The sequence below is a fragment of the Bactrocera latifrons genome, unplaced genomic scaffold (genome assembly GCF_001853355.1).
Source record: "Bactrocera latifrons isolate USDA-ARS-PBARC rearing strain unplaced genomic scaffold, ASM185335v1 scaffold_145, whole genome shotgun sequence".
Classification (NCBI taxonomy): domain Eukaryota; kingdom Metazoa; phylum Arthropoda; class Insecta; order Diptera; family Tephritidae; genus Bactrocera; species Bactrocera latifrons.
This window is the reverse complement of record NW_017534908.1, coordinates 634,022-650,218: the sequence shown is the minus strand read 5'-3', so window position 1 is coordinate 650,218 and position 16,197 is coordinate 634,022. Positions and strand designations below refer to the sequence as shown.

At 37.1% G+C, this 16,197-nt stretch overlaps 1 protein-coding gene across 2 annotated transcripts; it reads left to right on the top strand.

The window, feature by feature from the left end:
* The first annotated feature begins 1,617 nt into the window (after positions 1 to 1,617).
* On the top strand, positions 1,618 to 15,325 carry LOC108965676. 2 transcript variants are annotated; one of them, XM_018928238.1, is made up of 15 exons: positions 1,618 to 3,034; positions 5,143 to 5,444; positions 5,704 to 6,006; positions 8,121 to 8,286; positions 8,377 to 8,569; positions 8,640 to 9,091; positions 9,161 to 9,603; positions 9,664 to 9,758; positions 9,816 to 10,034; positions 10,822 to 11,138; positions 11,202 to 11,689; positions 11,755 to 11,885; positions 11,945 to 12,259; positions 13,239 to 13,316; positions 14,502 to 15,325. In XM_018928238.1, exons 2-15 carry the CDS (start codon positions 5,230 to 5,232, stop codon positions 14,624 to 14,626), a joined length of 3,540 nt encoding a protein of 1,179 aa, XP_018783783.1. In that variant the 5' UTR covers positions 1,618 to 3,034; positions 5,143 to 5,229; the 3' UTR covers positions 14,627 to 15,325. The 2 variants fall into 2 exon arrangements, with proteins under 2 accessions (XP_018783783.1, XP_018783781.1); XM_018928236.1 differs by having other exon boundaries at positions 13,239 to 13,334.
* Positions 15,326 to 16,197: the final 872 nt, after the last annotated feature.

Below are 16,197 nucleotides of genomic sequence, written 5' to 3'. Positions count from 1 at the left end.
AAAGTTGATAGATGCTCTACATTCACAATCTTTAAGGAGAATATCGCCTTTCTCTACGGAATCTTTCTTTAAAAAATCGAAACGAAGGAATGGTTTCAGTTTATATTAAAAAATAATTCTTTAGTTCATTCATTCATTATGGGGTCTTTCAAAGTCTGTTATAAAGAAAATAATGTAGTCTATAGCACAAATTCCCGGACACAATGATGCATCGCCTAGAAAGATCCTCAGTTACACTTCGAAATACTTCTTTCATAGGTCTGCCTAAAGTGTAGAACTCGCGTAGAAATTTCTTGGTCAAAATATACAAATTTGTTTATCACATTCCGTTGGACTATTTGAACCATGATCAAAGCTTGCACTGGTTGTTAAAATGTAGTTTCATTTCTGGGTGTTTTTGTAGTCTTTACATGGATTTATTTAATTTCGTTGTACCCACGACTATTCCTTTCTCAGTTTGCGTTGATCGTCAATGTGTAGTTTCATTTCGGGGTGTTTTTGTATCCTTTATTTGGATTTCTTTTAACATGGACTTCTCCCAAGCCATACCGCAACCCATATTAAGGTTCAAAGTATTGAATTGCACCAAGGGAAAAGCGATGTGACAACTTGGATCAAGCAGGCGGGAAGATAATGTTGATTCTCCGTTCCAACGACAGTCGGGTCTACGCAACCGGAACGGTCCCGTATTTTTTATGCCGTCAAGGACTGTGTACTCGGCAGAATTCTACCGCTACAACAACAACAACCTTGTTCATTCTCCCTAAATAAATAAATGAGTATGAGTAATGACTCTCCAGCAAAAAAGTTTCCGATGCGAGAATCGATGGTAATAGACCGTGTCCCCGGTGGAATAATCAAGTAGAAGGAACAGTGACGAAATTTGGTGCAGAAGGCGCGATTGGAAGGCATTATTACGTTAGGCCGAATTCCAATGGAGTTGATTTCAACTAAGATCAGGTTTGGTGAAGATGAAATAGGAAAACAGGAAAGGCTAGTTGAACAATACGATGCCTAAAATTTTTGAAGTTTTGAAGGTCAGAGGCTTCAAAGCATACTTATTTCCGACTTTGCCGACGAGAAGTTTATTAAGAAATTATAGACCTATTTCTATAATTAAATAATAAAATAAAAATACATATTTAAGTACAGTAAATTTTTTTTATTATGTAATTCACTGGCAATTAAATCTACACAACACAGCTGGAGGTATTTTGTGCGTAGAAAATTGACCGACAATAGCGTGTCTGCCATGCTGGGGTGGAAAACAGATGTATGTAAGTCCATATGTTAAGTAGGCGAATGCGTGTGTGCAACGCGAGAAAAGAGGCCGAAATCAAGAAAAGTGCAAAAGAAAAACAGAAGTGACAGACTGTGCGCGACTTTAGAGCGTTAAGTGATTTGCTTTATTAGTACGAGTATCTAACAGTATGCGCGCTCACATGCTCCCTATAGTGAGACGACCCAATACACACACACACACAAACACATGTCGCTGTGCACAGATTGCTGTTAGATACTTTTTTCCCTAATTTGACTCAACCAACAATGAACAATTCTGGTGACAGCCTCGACGGCAGCGCCAACCATATACCGTACTCAGTCTAATAATGTAACTCAAACTTGCTGTGTACGCGTTCGAGCTGTGCTTGCGAAATTTGCAAAGTTGGGAATACAAACCACAACAACAACAACAGCAAAAATAAAGAAGCAGAAAATTTTGCTTTTTTCGGGGGAATACGGAAATGAACAAAAGTAGCAATATATTTAGTGCATAGAATGCGTCGTACAAAATATAACGCGCAAGCATAAAGTCAAAATAATCGATAAAACAGATAAGTGAGAAAGCCGCTAAATAAAGAGACATACGCGACGGGACAGTATGCAAATACATATATGTATATGTATGTATATGCAAAAAATAAAATAAAAATCCAGAACTAAACAAAAGCCTCTAAACAAAAAAGAAAGGAAAATGGCGAAACGCATAAAGCAACAACAACAACAAACACATCACACATACGCGCACAACAACACACGCTCACAAAGCGATTAATGCAGGCGCGGACCGTTCAAAAGGAAAGGAAAAGTGCTCGTCGTTTCCCCTGAAAATTGTTTATGCACACGCAAGCAAACATATATGTGCTATATGTAGGCGTGTATGTGTATATGTGTACGACGTAAGAATTTATGCTGCAGTTTTGTGGACTGCTTTGTGTGTGCGCTCATAAAAGTCGGTAAAGTCGAAAATCTTTATGTCTAAGCGGAAAGTCTGTTGCTACTAACACAAAATATGTGTGAGTGATAACGGGAAAAAAACATTTTCGTATGTTATTTGCGAGCGTTCAGATGTATTGTATTTGCACTAAAGTGACCTTTCACAGTTGGATACGAAACGAAATCAGCGCCGTGCGTTCAAACTCCCCCAAAACGAAGCAGCAATTTTACATGAGCAGCAGCAGCAACAGCGGCAGTGGTGGCAGCGGCATAGCCAAGAAAAGCAGCAACAACAACGGTAACAAAAATAACAACAACAACAACAACAACAACAACAAGTATAACACAAAACAACAGCATTAAGTAATACAACAACATTAAGTAGTACAACAACAATAACACGAGAAGCGACGGCGTCGAGTTTAGTATCCTGTAAAGGCACTGCTCACAAAAATATGAAAAAATCGATGCCAGACTCCGATACTTCAGCAGTCACAGTCACAGCCATAGCCACAGTCATATCCACAGCCAAAATAGCAGCAGCAGCCGCAGTAGCGGCAGTGTTAATAGCAGTATCAGCAGCGGCAGTAAAAGCTACACGACAACAACGACAACAACAGGAATAATAACAGCACACTGTCCGGTTGCATTGCAGAATTGAATTCATTCATCGCAGCACTTTGATATATTTTCCCTGATTTTATTTGATGGTGGTGCTGCGGAAAAATTTCTGTTTCGCTGGGCATAAAAGGAAAAGCCAGAAATTGTTGTTACATACATACATACATACATACAAATGTAGTTGTTGATTTTCCGGGTAAATATTACTTCTATGCAAAGTGAAAAAATCAAAATTTTTTTTGATACATTTACATGTGTATGCATGTGTAAGTGTTGCTGTGTGTATGTGCTATACGTGCAGCAAGCAAAAAAGTGTTTCGCAAATGCATTGATTAACTGAAATGAGCTTAAATGCTTGCATATGTATGAAAAAAATAAGTAAATAAGTGAGTGTAAAAAGCAAACTCCAAATAGACAGCAAGGTTTTGTGAAAATTATGTACCCCGTTGTAAAACAGGCGTGTGTATGTATGTATATGCTTATTTTTATACACATACATAACTTTAAAGGCATTTATAAGCATGTTTGTGCATATTCTAGCTACATATAGACAATTATGTGCCTACTCAGAGTATTAATTACCGCTGCTCCAAGCAAAGTGCGCGTTTGAGTGTTTATGAAGCACGGCTAATGTAACGATTAGCAGCTATTGCCGGTGCAACTAACTAATTATATGCTTACATACATATGTGTGTATAAAAATGCTAATTGTAAGTGTATATGTATAAAAAAGTGTGAAAATATTCATTTGAATATATAATTGCGTAGCTGTGAAAAAAAAATATAAATTTAAATAAAAAAAATTAAATTTTTTTGCAACTTTAGAAACGAAGTTATAATACATAAAAGTTATAACATAATGCATTTTTTATAGCACAAACGGGTATAAAAAGATCTTTAACTTGATTTTGTTCCATCAGTTTGTATGACAGCTATATGCTACAGTGATCCGATGTGAACAATATATTCGATTGTAACTTTGCTTTCCGTAAAAATATATGTATGCTAAATTTCGTGTAGATATCTCGTCAAATAAATACGTTTTCCATACAAGCACTTGATTTTGATTGTTCATTTTGACAATATACGCTATAGTGGTCCGATCTAATCAATTTGTTCGGAGCTTGTAACCTTGTCTTGGATAATAATATGTGCCGAAATTCGTGAAGACATATTTGGATCGGTCCGTTCATATGGCAGATATATGCTATAGTGATTCGATCTGAACAATTTATTCAGAGATTATAACGCTGTTGTGGGAAATAATCTACGCCGAGTTTCGCGAAGATATCTCGTCAAATAAACAAGTCTTCTATATAAGGACTTGTTTTTGATGGATAAGTTTGTATAACAGCTCTATCTTATAATCACCTGATTTGAATAATTTGTTCGGAGATTATAGCGTTGTCTTGAATAAAAATGTATGCCAAGCTTCGTGAAGATATCTTGTCGAATAAAAAAGTTTTCCATATAAAAACCTACTTTGGATCGGTCCGTTAATATGGCAGATATATGTTATAGTATTCCAATCTGAACAATTTATTCAAATATTGAAGCACTGTTTTGGAAAATAATTTATGCCGCGTTTCGTGTATCTATAGTATCTCATCAAATAAACAAGTTTTTCATATAAGAAATTGGTTTTGTTCAGCCAGTTTGTACAACAGCTACATATATCCGATAGTGATCCGATCTGAACAATTTGTTTGCAGAATGTAGCGTTGCCTTCGATAAAAATTTTTGCCAAAGTTCGGGAAGATATCTTTGCAAATAAAAAAGTTTTCCATACAAAAAATTGATTTTGATCAGTCAGTTTGTATGACAGCAACACGCCATAGTGCTCCAATAACAGCGATCACGACAAATAAACAGTTGCTTAGAAGAAAAAGGACGTGTGTGAAATTTCAGATCGATGTCTCAAAAACTGAGGGACTAGTTCGGGTATATACTTATATACATACATATATTCCTTATAAGTTTTCCTTCTGCATGTTACAAACTTAATAAACCCTGTTTAGCGCATTAAAAAAAAAACAATAACAATATTTTTTTGCAAACATTGCGCAAGCTAATTGCAAATAGTTAAACAAGTGACACCGAAAAGTGCTATCAATTAAAAAAGAAATGCATATGCAAGCAAGCAGTGCATATACATGCATATACACATGTAAAGTGCATAAAAAAGAGTGTAGTTAAAAAATAATTACAAAAATAATACTAAAAATAAAACCAAAAATACAGTTAAATTAATTTTTCCAACTGCTCTTTCGCTCTCACGCTCTCTTTCACGCTCTTCGAATGCAGATTTTTATAAATTATTAACCTATGCTTAACATAAAATAAAATAAAAAATAACTTAAATTAATAATAATAACAAATAAATACGCAATAATGGCCACTTCCTCGGATTTATTGCATACAAATGAATCGAATAACGGTTCCGATGAGTCGATTAGCAATTGTGCAAATTCCAGCAATCTAGCGGAGTCGCAAGCCGATGAAGAATCAATACAAACAAATAATGCAGATTCCGAAGCGGCAACGTCACCTGGTGTCCACGAAAACGAAGACGTTGACTCCAAAGCGGATTTTGGTACAACACCGTGGTATGACAAACACACCCACATTACCTATACAGAGTAAAACCAAATATTTTCACATGCATATACTTTGTTGCACAAGCCATTTATCACCCACAGCAATTCATTTTCCACCCGCCGCTTCATGTATACGCTCTCATTTTGATTCCCTCTCTCATATTTTTCCATAGCGTTTAGTTTTATGTAGTGTCGCTGCTCATCATCATCGTCGTCATCTTCGTAACGCAAACTAATTGAATTTCTTTCTGATTTAATTAATCAACAGTCACGAAAAGACACAGCAGGCAGAGGCAGAGGTCGTGGTGGACGAACAGCCGGAGCAGCAAGCGCAGCAACAGCAGCAGCTCAAGCCAGTGGAGCAAACAACAACACTTGTTTCATCCTCCGACACAGAAACACAGCGACCAGAGGCGCATAGCAATTTTTCACCAGACGAAATACCCGAACCTATTAAGGTGCTAGATGATATAATCTCTGAATTCGAAGATACATCAAAGCCAGCGAACGCAGGTGGTAATGGTGAAAATCAATCAGAGGACGATGGCTACATGAGCCTTAGTCGCAAGAAGTGAGTAGCACATTGAAAAGGAATGTGTGCGCGGTGGAATGGTGATTAATTTGTGTAGACGGTTATCTAAAGTGTAGTGCTTTCTTGCTTCCTATAAAAAGGTGTGATGTGTTTCGCTTTCTAACTGGCACACACAATGGTTTGTGTCATCTTAATGGATAACCTACTTCCGGTGTAGGGATATACGGTGATTCCGTTAAAGTTAATAGCATTTTATTTGTAGGATGAATGGAGCTCTCTTCCGTCACATTTGTGGAGTTTTCGCTTAAAGAAATTAGTAACCAGAAGATCGAGTCAATACTATGGGCCGGGAAATGGAGTTTATTTCTTAATAGAATAGAGAGAATATATATATTACAGGTTTTGAAAGATTATGCTATCCATTTGTCTGTTGGTGGTCTTCATCGGTAGTCAACGAACAAGGCCAGATTATTTTTCTTCATTAGAGCTAAGCTTCATTGAACACCCACAATTGAATAGAGCTCTTTTGAGTCACGCTTGTAAAGTTTCCGCTTGAAGGAATTATTAAACAAATAATTTAGCATTACTCGACTGGATCTTATAAACTCTTTTTCCCAAACTATATCAGCAGACCGGATATTTTAAGCGAGGAAGCTCAGCCAACCATCTGTTTCTTCTTCTTTACTGCAGTAAACACCGCTCACACCTGGTCTTTCCAACGGATTGGAGGTCTTCCTCTTCCTCTGCTTCTCCCGGCGGGTACTGCGTCGAATACTCTCAGAACTGGAGTTTTTTCATCCATGACCTAGCCAGTGTAGCTGTTTTTAAATTCGCTGAACTATCTCAATGTCGTCGTTTATCTCGACAGCTCAAAGTTCCATCAAATACGGTATTCGCCGTGGCCTATGCGCAAAGAGCTATAAATCTTCTGCAGAACCTTTCTCACGAAAATTTGTAACGTCGACTTATCAGATATTGTCATCGTCCATCCCTCTACACCATATAGACGGTGTCTTGCTCTCGTTCACTACCAACCCATTTGCTTCGCTTCCTTACTAGTCGGAGGAAAACAGAAGTAATGACGTGAGGCCAATGTTATCAATGATATCCACGTACGCCAGCACCTATACACTCTTATAAAAGATTGTGCCTTCTCGATTCAGCGCTGCAGCTCGAATAATTTTCTCCAGCAGTAGAATGAAGAAGTCGCAAGATAAGGAGTCGCCTCGTCTGAAACCTTGTTTGGTATCGAACCGCTCGAAGAGATCCTTCCCGATCCTATTTATCCTATTAATTTTGCGAGGGTACTAAATTCAGACATTACGACATAAAGGCAGCTCCTTTCGTGCCGTCAAAATCAGTTTTGAATATCATTCTATTCCGTTCGTTAAATGACTGAGATTTTGAAACAGACGTTTCAGAAAGCACAACTATTCCTGACGTAATGGTCTTTCTTATGGTATAAATATAGAATCTTAGCCATTCCTGGAATCCCCTGTTATAAGATCTAGTAATATTTTCGTTAAAATAGTTAGACTAGAAATTTATTCTTTCTTTTCTTATAAACATAGAACCGTAGCTTTCTTTTTTGAAACAAACCTTTCAGAAAAACCAGCAGTCCCTGATCTGATTGAGACATGATTATATGAAAGATATTTTATAATATGTACTTTTTCTCGTTTATTGCGAGCTGGAAACAGAGACTGGGTTCGAGAATAGAGTTTTAGTGCTTAATAAACGACTAAATGTTAGCAGAACTGTAGTACTATCTTGTCAAAGCTTCAGAATCTAACTTCTCCAGTTTAACAGTAAGGTTTTTTTGTGCGCATAAATATTTCATTGAACCACCACTCTACCTAGGGAAGCCTCGACTTTCGGAAGAAGTAAAAAAAATCTCTAGTGGGTATTATTTAGTTTTCTTCGGTTAACTCTTCCGAAAGTCGAGGCTTCCGTCTAGAACACATATTAGGAGCGATCTTTAGTATGCTTAGCCTCTGGATGGAATAATCTTTCAAATAAAAATATTATATTCATATTAAAACGTTATGTCCAAATTTGATATTTGACCAGTTTCCATCTAAGCTTTGTAGAAATATCTAGTTTTCCTGTTCTACTAAAACTTTCTTCAAAATATTTATTATTCCAACTTTCAGCATGCATAAGCAAGATTTCGAGAACATCTCTCAGAGCAGTATAGGCAGTAATGTGCCACCCATTACCACACCAACTAAAGAGTTTCACGAATTTAATAACACTACAGATGTTACCTGCCCAAGTCTGGAAACACCTGCCGAACAGAGTATTATACAATCCACATTGGTAAGTCTGCTTATATGTACTTTTATATGGTTGCCTATGTACGACATGGTTTCACAGGGCAGGAAGTAAATATATACATTTTAATTACAGCCAAAAGCGCGTCCACCTTCGGCACTGACGAGCAACAACTACTCCAGTCTGCCATGTTGCGGTGCGCGCTCCACATCATTGGATGGTAAAACTACGCGTGGCGTTAGCTGTAATGGTGAACGAAATAAGCTGGGTATTGATATAAGCGCGGTACATAATGCGGTATTACGTGGTGGATTGGCGAAACTGCCAGGTAATAATTGGGATTTGCGTTAGCTTTAGTATACCTCAACCTTTTTCTTGTCTACTTATAACTATTATAGAGCCAATTCTAAATGAACATCCGGTTACTATATACCCTGGTCGGTATTCACCACCTTCCGAGAATAAGCGCGTAGCCAATCGTCCACAACGTATATTATCCTCCGTTGAGAAACACAAAGAAGTTTGCCATATACTTAATCCTTTGTCTTCGATCTCCTCTTCATCGTCGTCGTCAAGTTCGAATTGTATTGGTCTAATGGATAACAAAGCCTTGGATATACCAAATAATATTTTGAAAAAGCCATATATACGTAAGGATAACATTGCAAATGAATTTAGGTTAGTAAGCGAAGATGATTTCTCGGACGATTCAATTGAAGAGCAATCATTATCGCCAATTACATCGCACTCCTCACCACACAAACAAACCGGTATTGCGTGGGAAATACATTTTAAGAGTAACAAAAAGAAGTCGAAAAGCTCAGCGAAAAAGAAATCGACACGAAAACATGTAAGCTTCTATGCAAACGCGCTCACAAATAATTAGTTTCTTATACACAATATGCTGTAACCCTTTCAGACTGCCGATTGTGTTGCTACAGCGGAGAATGGTGTTTATACCTTACCCATTGTGGCTAGTGACGTCTTTTACACCAAAGAAAAAGAACGCGCTTATCGTCGCGAACCGATTGTTATAGACGCCTTGGATGGGTCCGATCAATACACAACATCCTCCGGGGATATTTTAAATCACTGCATGTATCGACACGCGAATACGAGTATGTTGGGTAAAGGTACTTTTATCATACGACGGCCCACAAATAAACCACCAACAGCAATGGATATATTTCAAAAGGATGCTGAAGCGCTCGAACGCTTAGATACATGTGACCAAAGCGACTATGAAGAGTTCTCTTCAATGGAGGGTCACGAAAACTGTAGGCCGAGTGAGACATTAGGCGCGAACGTTAGGCATAGCGGAGAATTAGTAGCGCCTCAAGGACCAACCTTGCCATCACCGCGGTAAATTGTATTTGAAACGAAATTTTAACAAAAATAATTGGATTTTATATATTTTTATAGTGATCGTCTTTCTTTAAATCTCGAGCCACAATTACCAAATATTTTTACCAAAGAAATGCTGGCTGTGCATAAAGGCGACCGCTCGTCGTCTGAAGGTTAGTGTGTTCCCTGCATTACAATTAACTTTTACTTAATCTGCTACTTTTTTCAAGAACTTCTTGCTCCCGTTAAGAAGACATCACTTAATAGAGAGCCCAAGAGACGTAGCACCGACTCGATCAACACAAAGTCTTCGAGCTATGAAGAAACTGAAGAAAATGATCCTAACGAAGTTGCTAACTTATTTTCGGTTAAAAATAGTTTCGATGCGTGCAATATGTATGGCTACAAGAATGATGCAGGAGGCTGTTTAAAAGGACAAGAATTTTCGGGTGAGAACAAACAAATTTTAGGCAAGAGTACGATGACTGTATGGAGTATGGAATATGTTTTCTTGAAATGATTTATCTTCTTCTTTTTTATTGGCATAGATACTTCTTATGAGGTTATAGCCGAGTTCACAACAGCGCACCAGTCGTTCTTCCTTTTCTCTATTTAGAGTATAGTCAGATCTTTCGAAACCTGATCTTTCCAAAGGAGTGAAGTTCTTCCTCTTCCTCTGCTTCCCCTGCCGGGGGAAGACCATTGTCTTTGGTGTTAGTACTAATTCCAAGATAGACGAAATAAATTCGACTTCGTAGTTATGACTGTCAATAGCTCGAATTATTTTCTCTTGAAGAAGTTGCACGATAGGAAGTCGTTTTTTTTCTGAAACATCGTTTGGTATCATTGTCGATTCGGAGCTTTTGGTATTGCTCAACGTTAGTTTACACAGTCTTATTAGTATTGCGAGGATACCAAATTCAGACATAGCGACATAAAGGCAACTCTTTATGATTTATGCCATAGAGAAAAGAGTTAGGATCTTAAAATTGACTCTTTAAAGTTTCGAATAGGCTCTTTGCTTCTTCTTTAGTACCGTCTAATAGATCTCTGACCACAGTTCCGAAGACAAATTAATTCACAAAGAGAAAGAATTAAAGAAATCACTGATACCCCATGTGGTCTTTATGTAATTTTTTTCACGGTTTGCTTAAAATAGTTTCTAGCTAGGATTAGTCACTTATATTTCTATCGATTTCCCAAAAATATAAAATACTCTACTAAACTTTCTTGCAGATCTTCGCTCCTCAACAACAACGACCCCACGCACCGATCTGGCACCAACACTTGAAGAGGAAGAGGAACAATACAGTGACTTTAGCTATAGTGGAGCGCCAAGTCAAGATACAGACAAGGTCGATGGCAATATTAATGTACTGCTACATGGAGATATTGCCGCCGTACGCATCGTTGAAGGTGGTGCACATCATAAACGTCCACTCGAATTTCGTCCCGGTGTACATAAGTCTGAGAGTGCCAAAGAGATGTTATTGTCTCAAAGCGCGTTTGGGCCATTGCCGCCTTCGCCACCGTCATCAAATCCCGATCTATTCGTAAGTATAACTTAGCTCTTCAAGACATGCCAGAATATGTTAAACCATATAACTATTTTTTAGGACTATGATGCTCTGCCACTGCCGCCATCTCCGAAAGATCCTATACTAGTGAACGAGAGCAACCGTAGCCTTGGCAAAGGCTTTAAGAAAACGACAACTGCCGAAATACATACGCCGTCCTCGTTGGGCGGCGAGGAACGACGAAATCGTGACAATATGAGCGCTTTGCGTTATTTCAGCAACGAATTGCCACCATTACCACCGCCTGCTTTTGAAAATATGCCACCGGTTGTGCCCCCACATCGTGGCCACTCGGCGAATACGATGAAATCTTGGTCCATTGATTCACATTATAAGAAGCGATCACCGAAAATGTTGGGTTACGGTAGTGGTATTACTACGCCAACGGGATCACAATATGATGGTTCGTATTCAACGAAGCGTTACGTTAACTATGGCACCAAACGTAGTCTGAAACAGTCACCACGCGAAGAATTGCGTTTGCAAACTTCGTGCAGTCTGCCAGAGACACCAATTTTTGCAAGAGGGTAAGTAGAGTACAATGCATTTAACTAATAGACGCTGCTCATGCTCATTCTCGTTCGTTTTACAGAAGCTGTGACATACCGCGTACACCGTTCAGACGTCAACCAGAAAGTGCCATAAGTGGTTCGCGTACAGCGCCTCGTTCCAGCACCTCACACAGTATTAATATGGGTAACACCATGGGCGGAATTCCGGGTGGTATGTAGACATAGTTAGTTATTAAAAATAACAGTTATATACCGTTTTTATTCTCACAGGTGGCAACACCTTCGGTGCTGGCATGTGCCGTCAACGTTCCATGAATCATGCGCTTGCATCGAACGAGATGTTGCGCATGGCTGGCGCACCGGCGCGCGGCTGGTATCCCAAACAACGTTCCATGCGTCCAGCATCTACCGAGAATATTGATCGTCTCAGTTCGTCGCGCGTTTGGGATAGTGCAGCTGGCATGTCTGGGACTGGTCAGTCAAGGAAACCATTGACATTGCCACCAAATTTGACGCCATCATTCTTAAATAAATCACCAAGAGAAGCTCTGCGTCGCGTAACAAGTCTTTTGATTGCGAAGAAAAGTAAGTAACAGTATGTGTTAGTCCAGCCCTTCTTCCAAATATTAAGTTTGGTAAATAGTTGAGACATTGCTACATTTCTTTTGATCATAAAATACCGTCAATATGTATTCTTTTTCTTCTTTATTGGCATAGACATAGCTTAAGCGGTTTGGCGCCAATTGTAGATTCCAAGCGTAGCCAGATACATCTCCACCTGGTGTTTCCAACGGAGTGAGGTCTTCCTCTTCGTCTGTTTTCATCGACTGCGGTATTTCCCGTTGCCAATGCGTAAATGACCATAAATCTTCCGCAGAACTTTTCTCTCGAAAAAGAAGAAAATTTATTTTATTATTATATAGAATTATATCTTGAAAGGCATCGCGAATTTTCTAAAAAAATACAAGGCTTCTTGACCCCACAAAACAGTTTTCGTACCCTTCCTAGTTATTATCTCTCATTTGACCATAATTCTTAACATGGTAGACAAGTCACTCTCTTTCCCTATCCCACTAACCAGAACTTTACATAGGATCTTGAAATTCACATTCTAACTCTGTCTTGATAAAGTTCGTAGGGTACGTGTTTTTTTTTTTTCAATTTTCTATTCGGTCCAAACCTCCCAGCTTTCCTTTTTGAATACAGATTGGATAAAGATTAAATAAAGAAAGGGATTATATTAGGCTAGGTTAAATCCGATCCAATTATAATCTCAAATAGAAATCTCACTGCCATGATGTTTCAACTTCAGTATTTAAAGTTTGGATAATGAAGGAAAAAATGCTTGGATCTTTCTATCTCACCTTCCTCCATACAATCATATGATAGAGAGAAGAGCAAGTACTTCAAAGTGCTTGATATAGATAATATAGTCTGTATCTAACTTATAGATAATATAAAAACGTTTAAAACTAGAACTAGACAACACATTTTTTTCTTCTTACTATCATAATAAGCAAAATATGTAAATCGATTAATTATAATAACAATAATTATTTCACAGAGAACACTAAAGAGCGCAAGGGCAAGCCATATTCAGATACCACTTTGGATGGAAATCTACCATTCGAACAAGAAACTGGTGAGCAGCGTTTTCGAAGTAATGAACAATACCGTCTGATCAAATTTGACTCGGACTGGCAAATAAACTTATTTTTACTCATTTAATTACAAATATTTATTATCAAAATAAGCTCCAATTTTTCCTTACTTTTGTTTGTAAGCATCGGCTGGGATGGGCTTCAGTGCCTTCAACGAATGACATTTAATGGCTTCAATGGACTTAAGATCCGTTCTCCGAAGCCGATTTTTTAGTTCCGAAAACAGAATAAACACAAGCAACCAAATATAGCGAATATGGTGGCTCAACGATGACTCTCATATCGTGTTTGATCGGCAATCACAGAAGGGGACGAGCATCACCTTTATTTCAGACTGACTTTGTCAGTTTTTTGATTTCGATTCATTCTTGGAGCACCATTTGCCAGATTGTTGGACGTAATGAGGCGTTTAATGAATGTACGGTCATCAGTTACGTTGTCAAGCATATTTTTTATGGCCTATACTCGTGGTTCTTTTTGAAAAAGATTCAGGTCTATTGTTACGAGTCTAGCTTTGGCACGCTTCATAACCTTAATCAAAATATATTGAGTCGGCCAATAAGAAATTTTGATATCCTCTGCTCCAGCAGGGAGATTTTCAAGCATTATTTCGATGTTATCATCATTAACAGATGGACGACTTGTATGAGGCGTGTTTTCGATGATGCACGAACTTCACTCCATGCTTTGTGACACTCAAATATTTGTATTTGTGCTAAAGTAGACTGCCTCAACACACTTCTGCAATATTTTCAGCGATTCTGTAACTGTGATTCTATTGCAAACACCAAATTTCAAGCAAACTTGTTAAATTTTTTTCCAACTTAAAATCGCCGGACAAACTGTTTGCGTCTTAACAAACAGCTACCAATCACATACTAATTGGCCCATTCCCACGACAGTCCGGATCTAAGTAACCGGAACGGGCCAAGGATTGTCAACTCGGCACCATGCCTCGAAATTACTGCAGGAATGTTTTTTGCCGCTACAACAAACAAACACACTGTTTGACTAATAGAGATCGAACTTCAAAAAAACATAAGTAAATTGCACCAATCTAGAAAAAAATTTTTTTTTTAAGTTTCGCTTAAATCGTTCAAAACCGAGTCAAATTTGATCAGTTCATATTTTCGTATAATGCAAATAATTTTTTTTTTCATATTTAGCACTCCCACCCACGCCAAAGGAACAGGCGCGCAATTTTAACAATACGTCACAGAAGCCTCAGAAGAAAAAAGGCCTTTTCAAAAGCTTATGGAAAAAAACAAAACACTTTTCATTAGATCAATAAGTAAAACAACAATAACAAATATGCAATTAAATAAATATACGAAATATTTACACAATTAGCACACAAAACCTTACCCATCCATCCAGAAGAACCATAAAACCACATAAGAAAACTTAGCAAACCACAAACCCACACATATACACACACCTACAAACAAACATAACTAACCGTGTTGCACCAGCGATTAACAACTATTTATTATCGTTATATACTCACAGTAAGCGTAAGTTATAGGCCGTTGATATGATGCTAAAACATAATATACATAGGTACATACATACATACGTACATATTGAACACAGCAGCGTGAATGAAGCATAAGTTATGCTATGCCAGACAAATTTTTACATAAAATATACATAAAAAAGTATTATTACCGACAAGCATCAATACACAAAATTACGCGTAAATTTCATTGAAAACCAAAACAAAAAAAAAAAAAAAATTATTGAATAAATAAAATCAATTAAAAATTAGTAATTGAAAAATACGATACACAGAGTATAGAAATGCACAAAGCCGCAAAACTAAAGACTGAATTTAAAAAAGGAACAAAAAATTAAATATTGATTATGCAAATAATGCAAATATAAGACGTAACTCAGTTCAGCTTCACATAACTAAAAACAGAAAACTAAAAAACGAATAAAAAATAAAATAAAAACAACAATTACTTGCAATTTTTTAACGTTTTCGAAGGAAAAAATAATAATAATAAAAATGTTCAGACTTGCACGCATCTAAGAGCTAAAAATAAAATTAAAAAAATTTCGTCAAACAACTTTGGTACCAACAACTATGTCGTAGAACTTACGGCGAAAATTTCGAGACTTACTTGTGTATGTATAAATTGACTGTAACTAATTAAACTTTAGTAAAACAATAAAGAGAAAACGCCACAAAAACCGAAAGAGGCAGGGGCGCCTAGTCAACAAATAAATTATTACATTTTTTAGTTTGTAGTTTAATGTACTTATTTACTAAAACTCTTCCACTTACTTACATACATACTTATTATATATTTATAACGTAGCTACTATAACTACATTAGCAATACCTATGTTGGGTTATACTAATTAGAATATGTATACTTTTGGCATTTGTGAATGCAGGCTTTCATCTAATGTTTTCTTTAGACTGTTAAGCATACCTACACACACACAAACACACAAGATATATATTTTGAAAAAATATTTGCTCCCATATTTTTAAGCAATATTTGGCACCTGCATACATACATAAATATATATTAAGGCAACAGTATGTATGTATGTATGTAGCCGTTAAAAAAGTATTATTCTTCATTTATTTATTTAAGGTATGTACACATATGTATGTATTCTATAGTCATTTTTTATAAAGCAAATAAAGTTAGCAGAAAAAAACTAAAGCAGTTAGTAGGAAAGCACCGAAATTGTAATAACACTCAAATGAACTTATTTTTATGAACGTTAGATTTTCTTCTACGATTACAACAATTACAAATGTTAGGCACATCAGCCGTAAATGAGACTTGTTTACAGCCGACATCAACGAAAAAGTGGGAAATGTATTATTAATAAAATATTATT

Coding starts and splice junctions, on each gene's coding strand:
- LOC108965676 (XM_018928236.1), top strand. CDS start 5,230: ATGGCCACTTCCTCGGATTTATTGCATACAAATGAATCGAATAACGGT. Junction 5,445..5,703: donor GATTTTGGTACAACACCGTG/GTATGACAAACA, acceptor ATTAATCAACAG/TCACGAAAAGACACAGCAGG. Junction 9,759..9,815: donor CGACCGCTCGTCGTCTGAAG/GTTAGTGTGTTC, acceptor ACTTTTTTCAAG/AACTTCTTGCTCCCGTTAAG.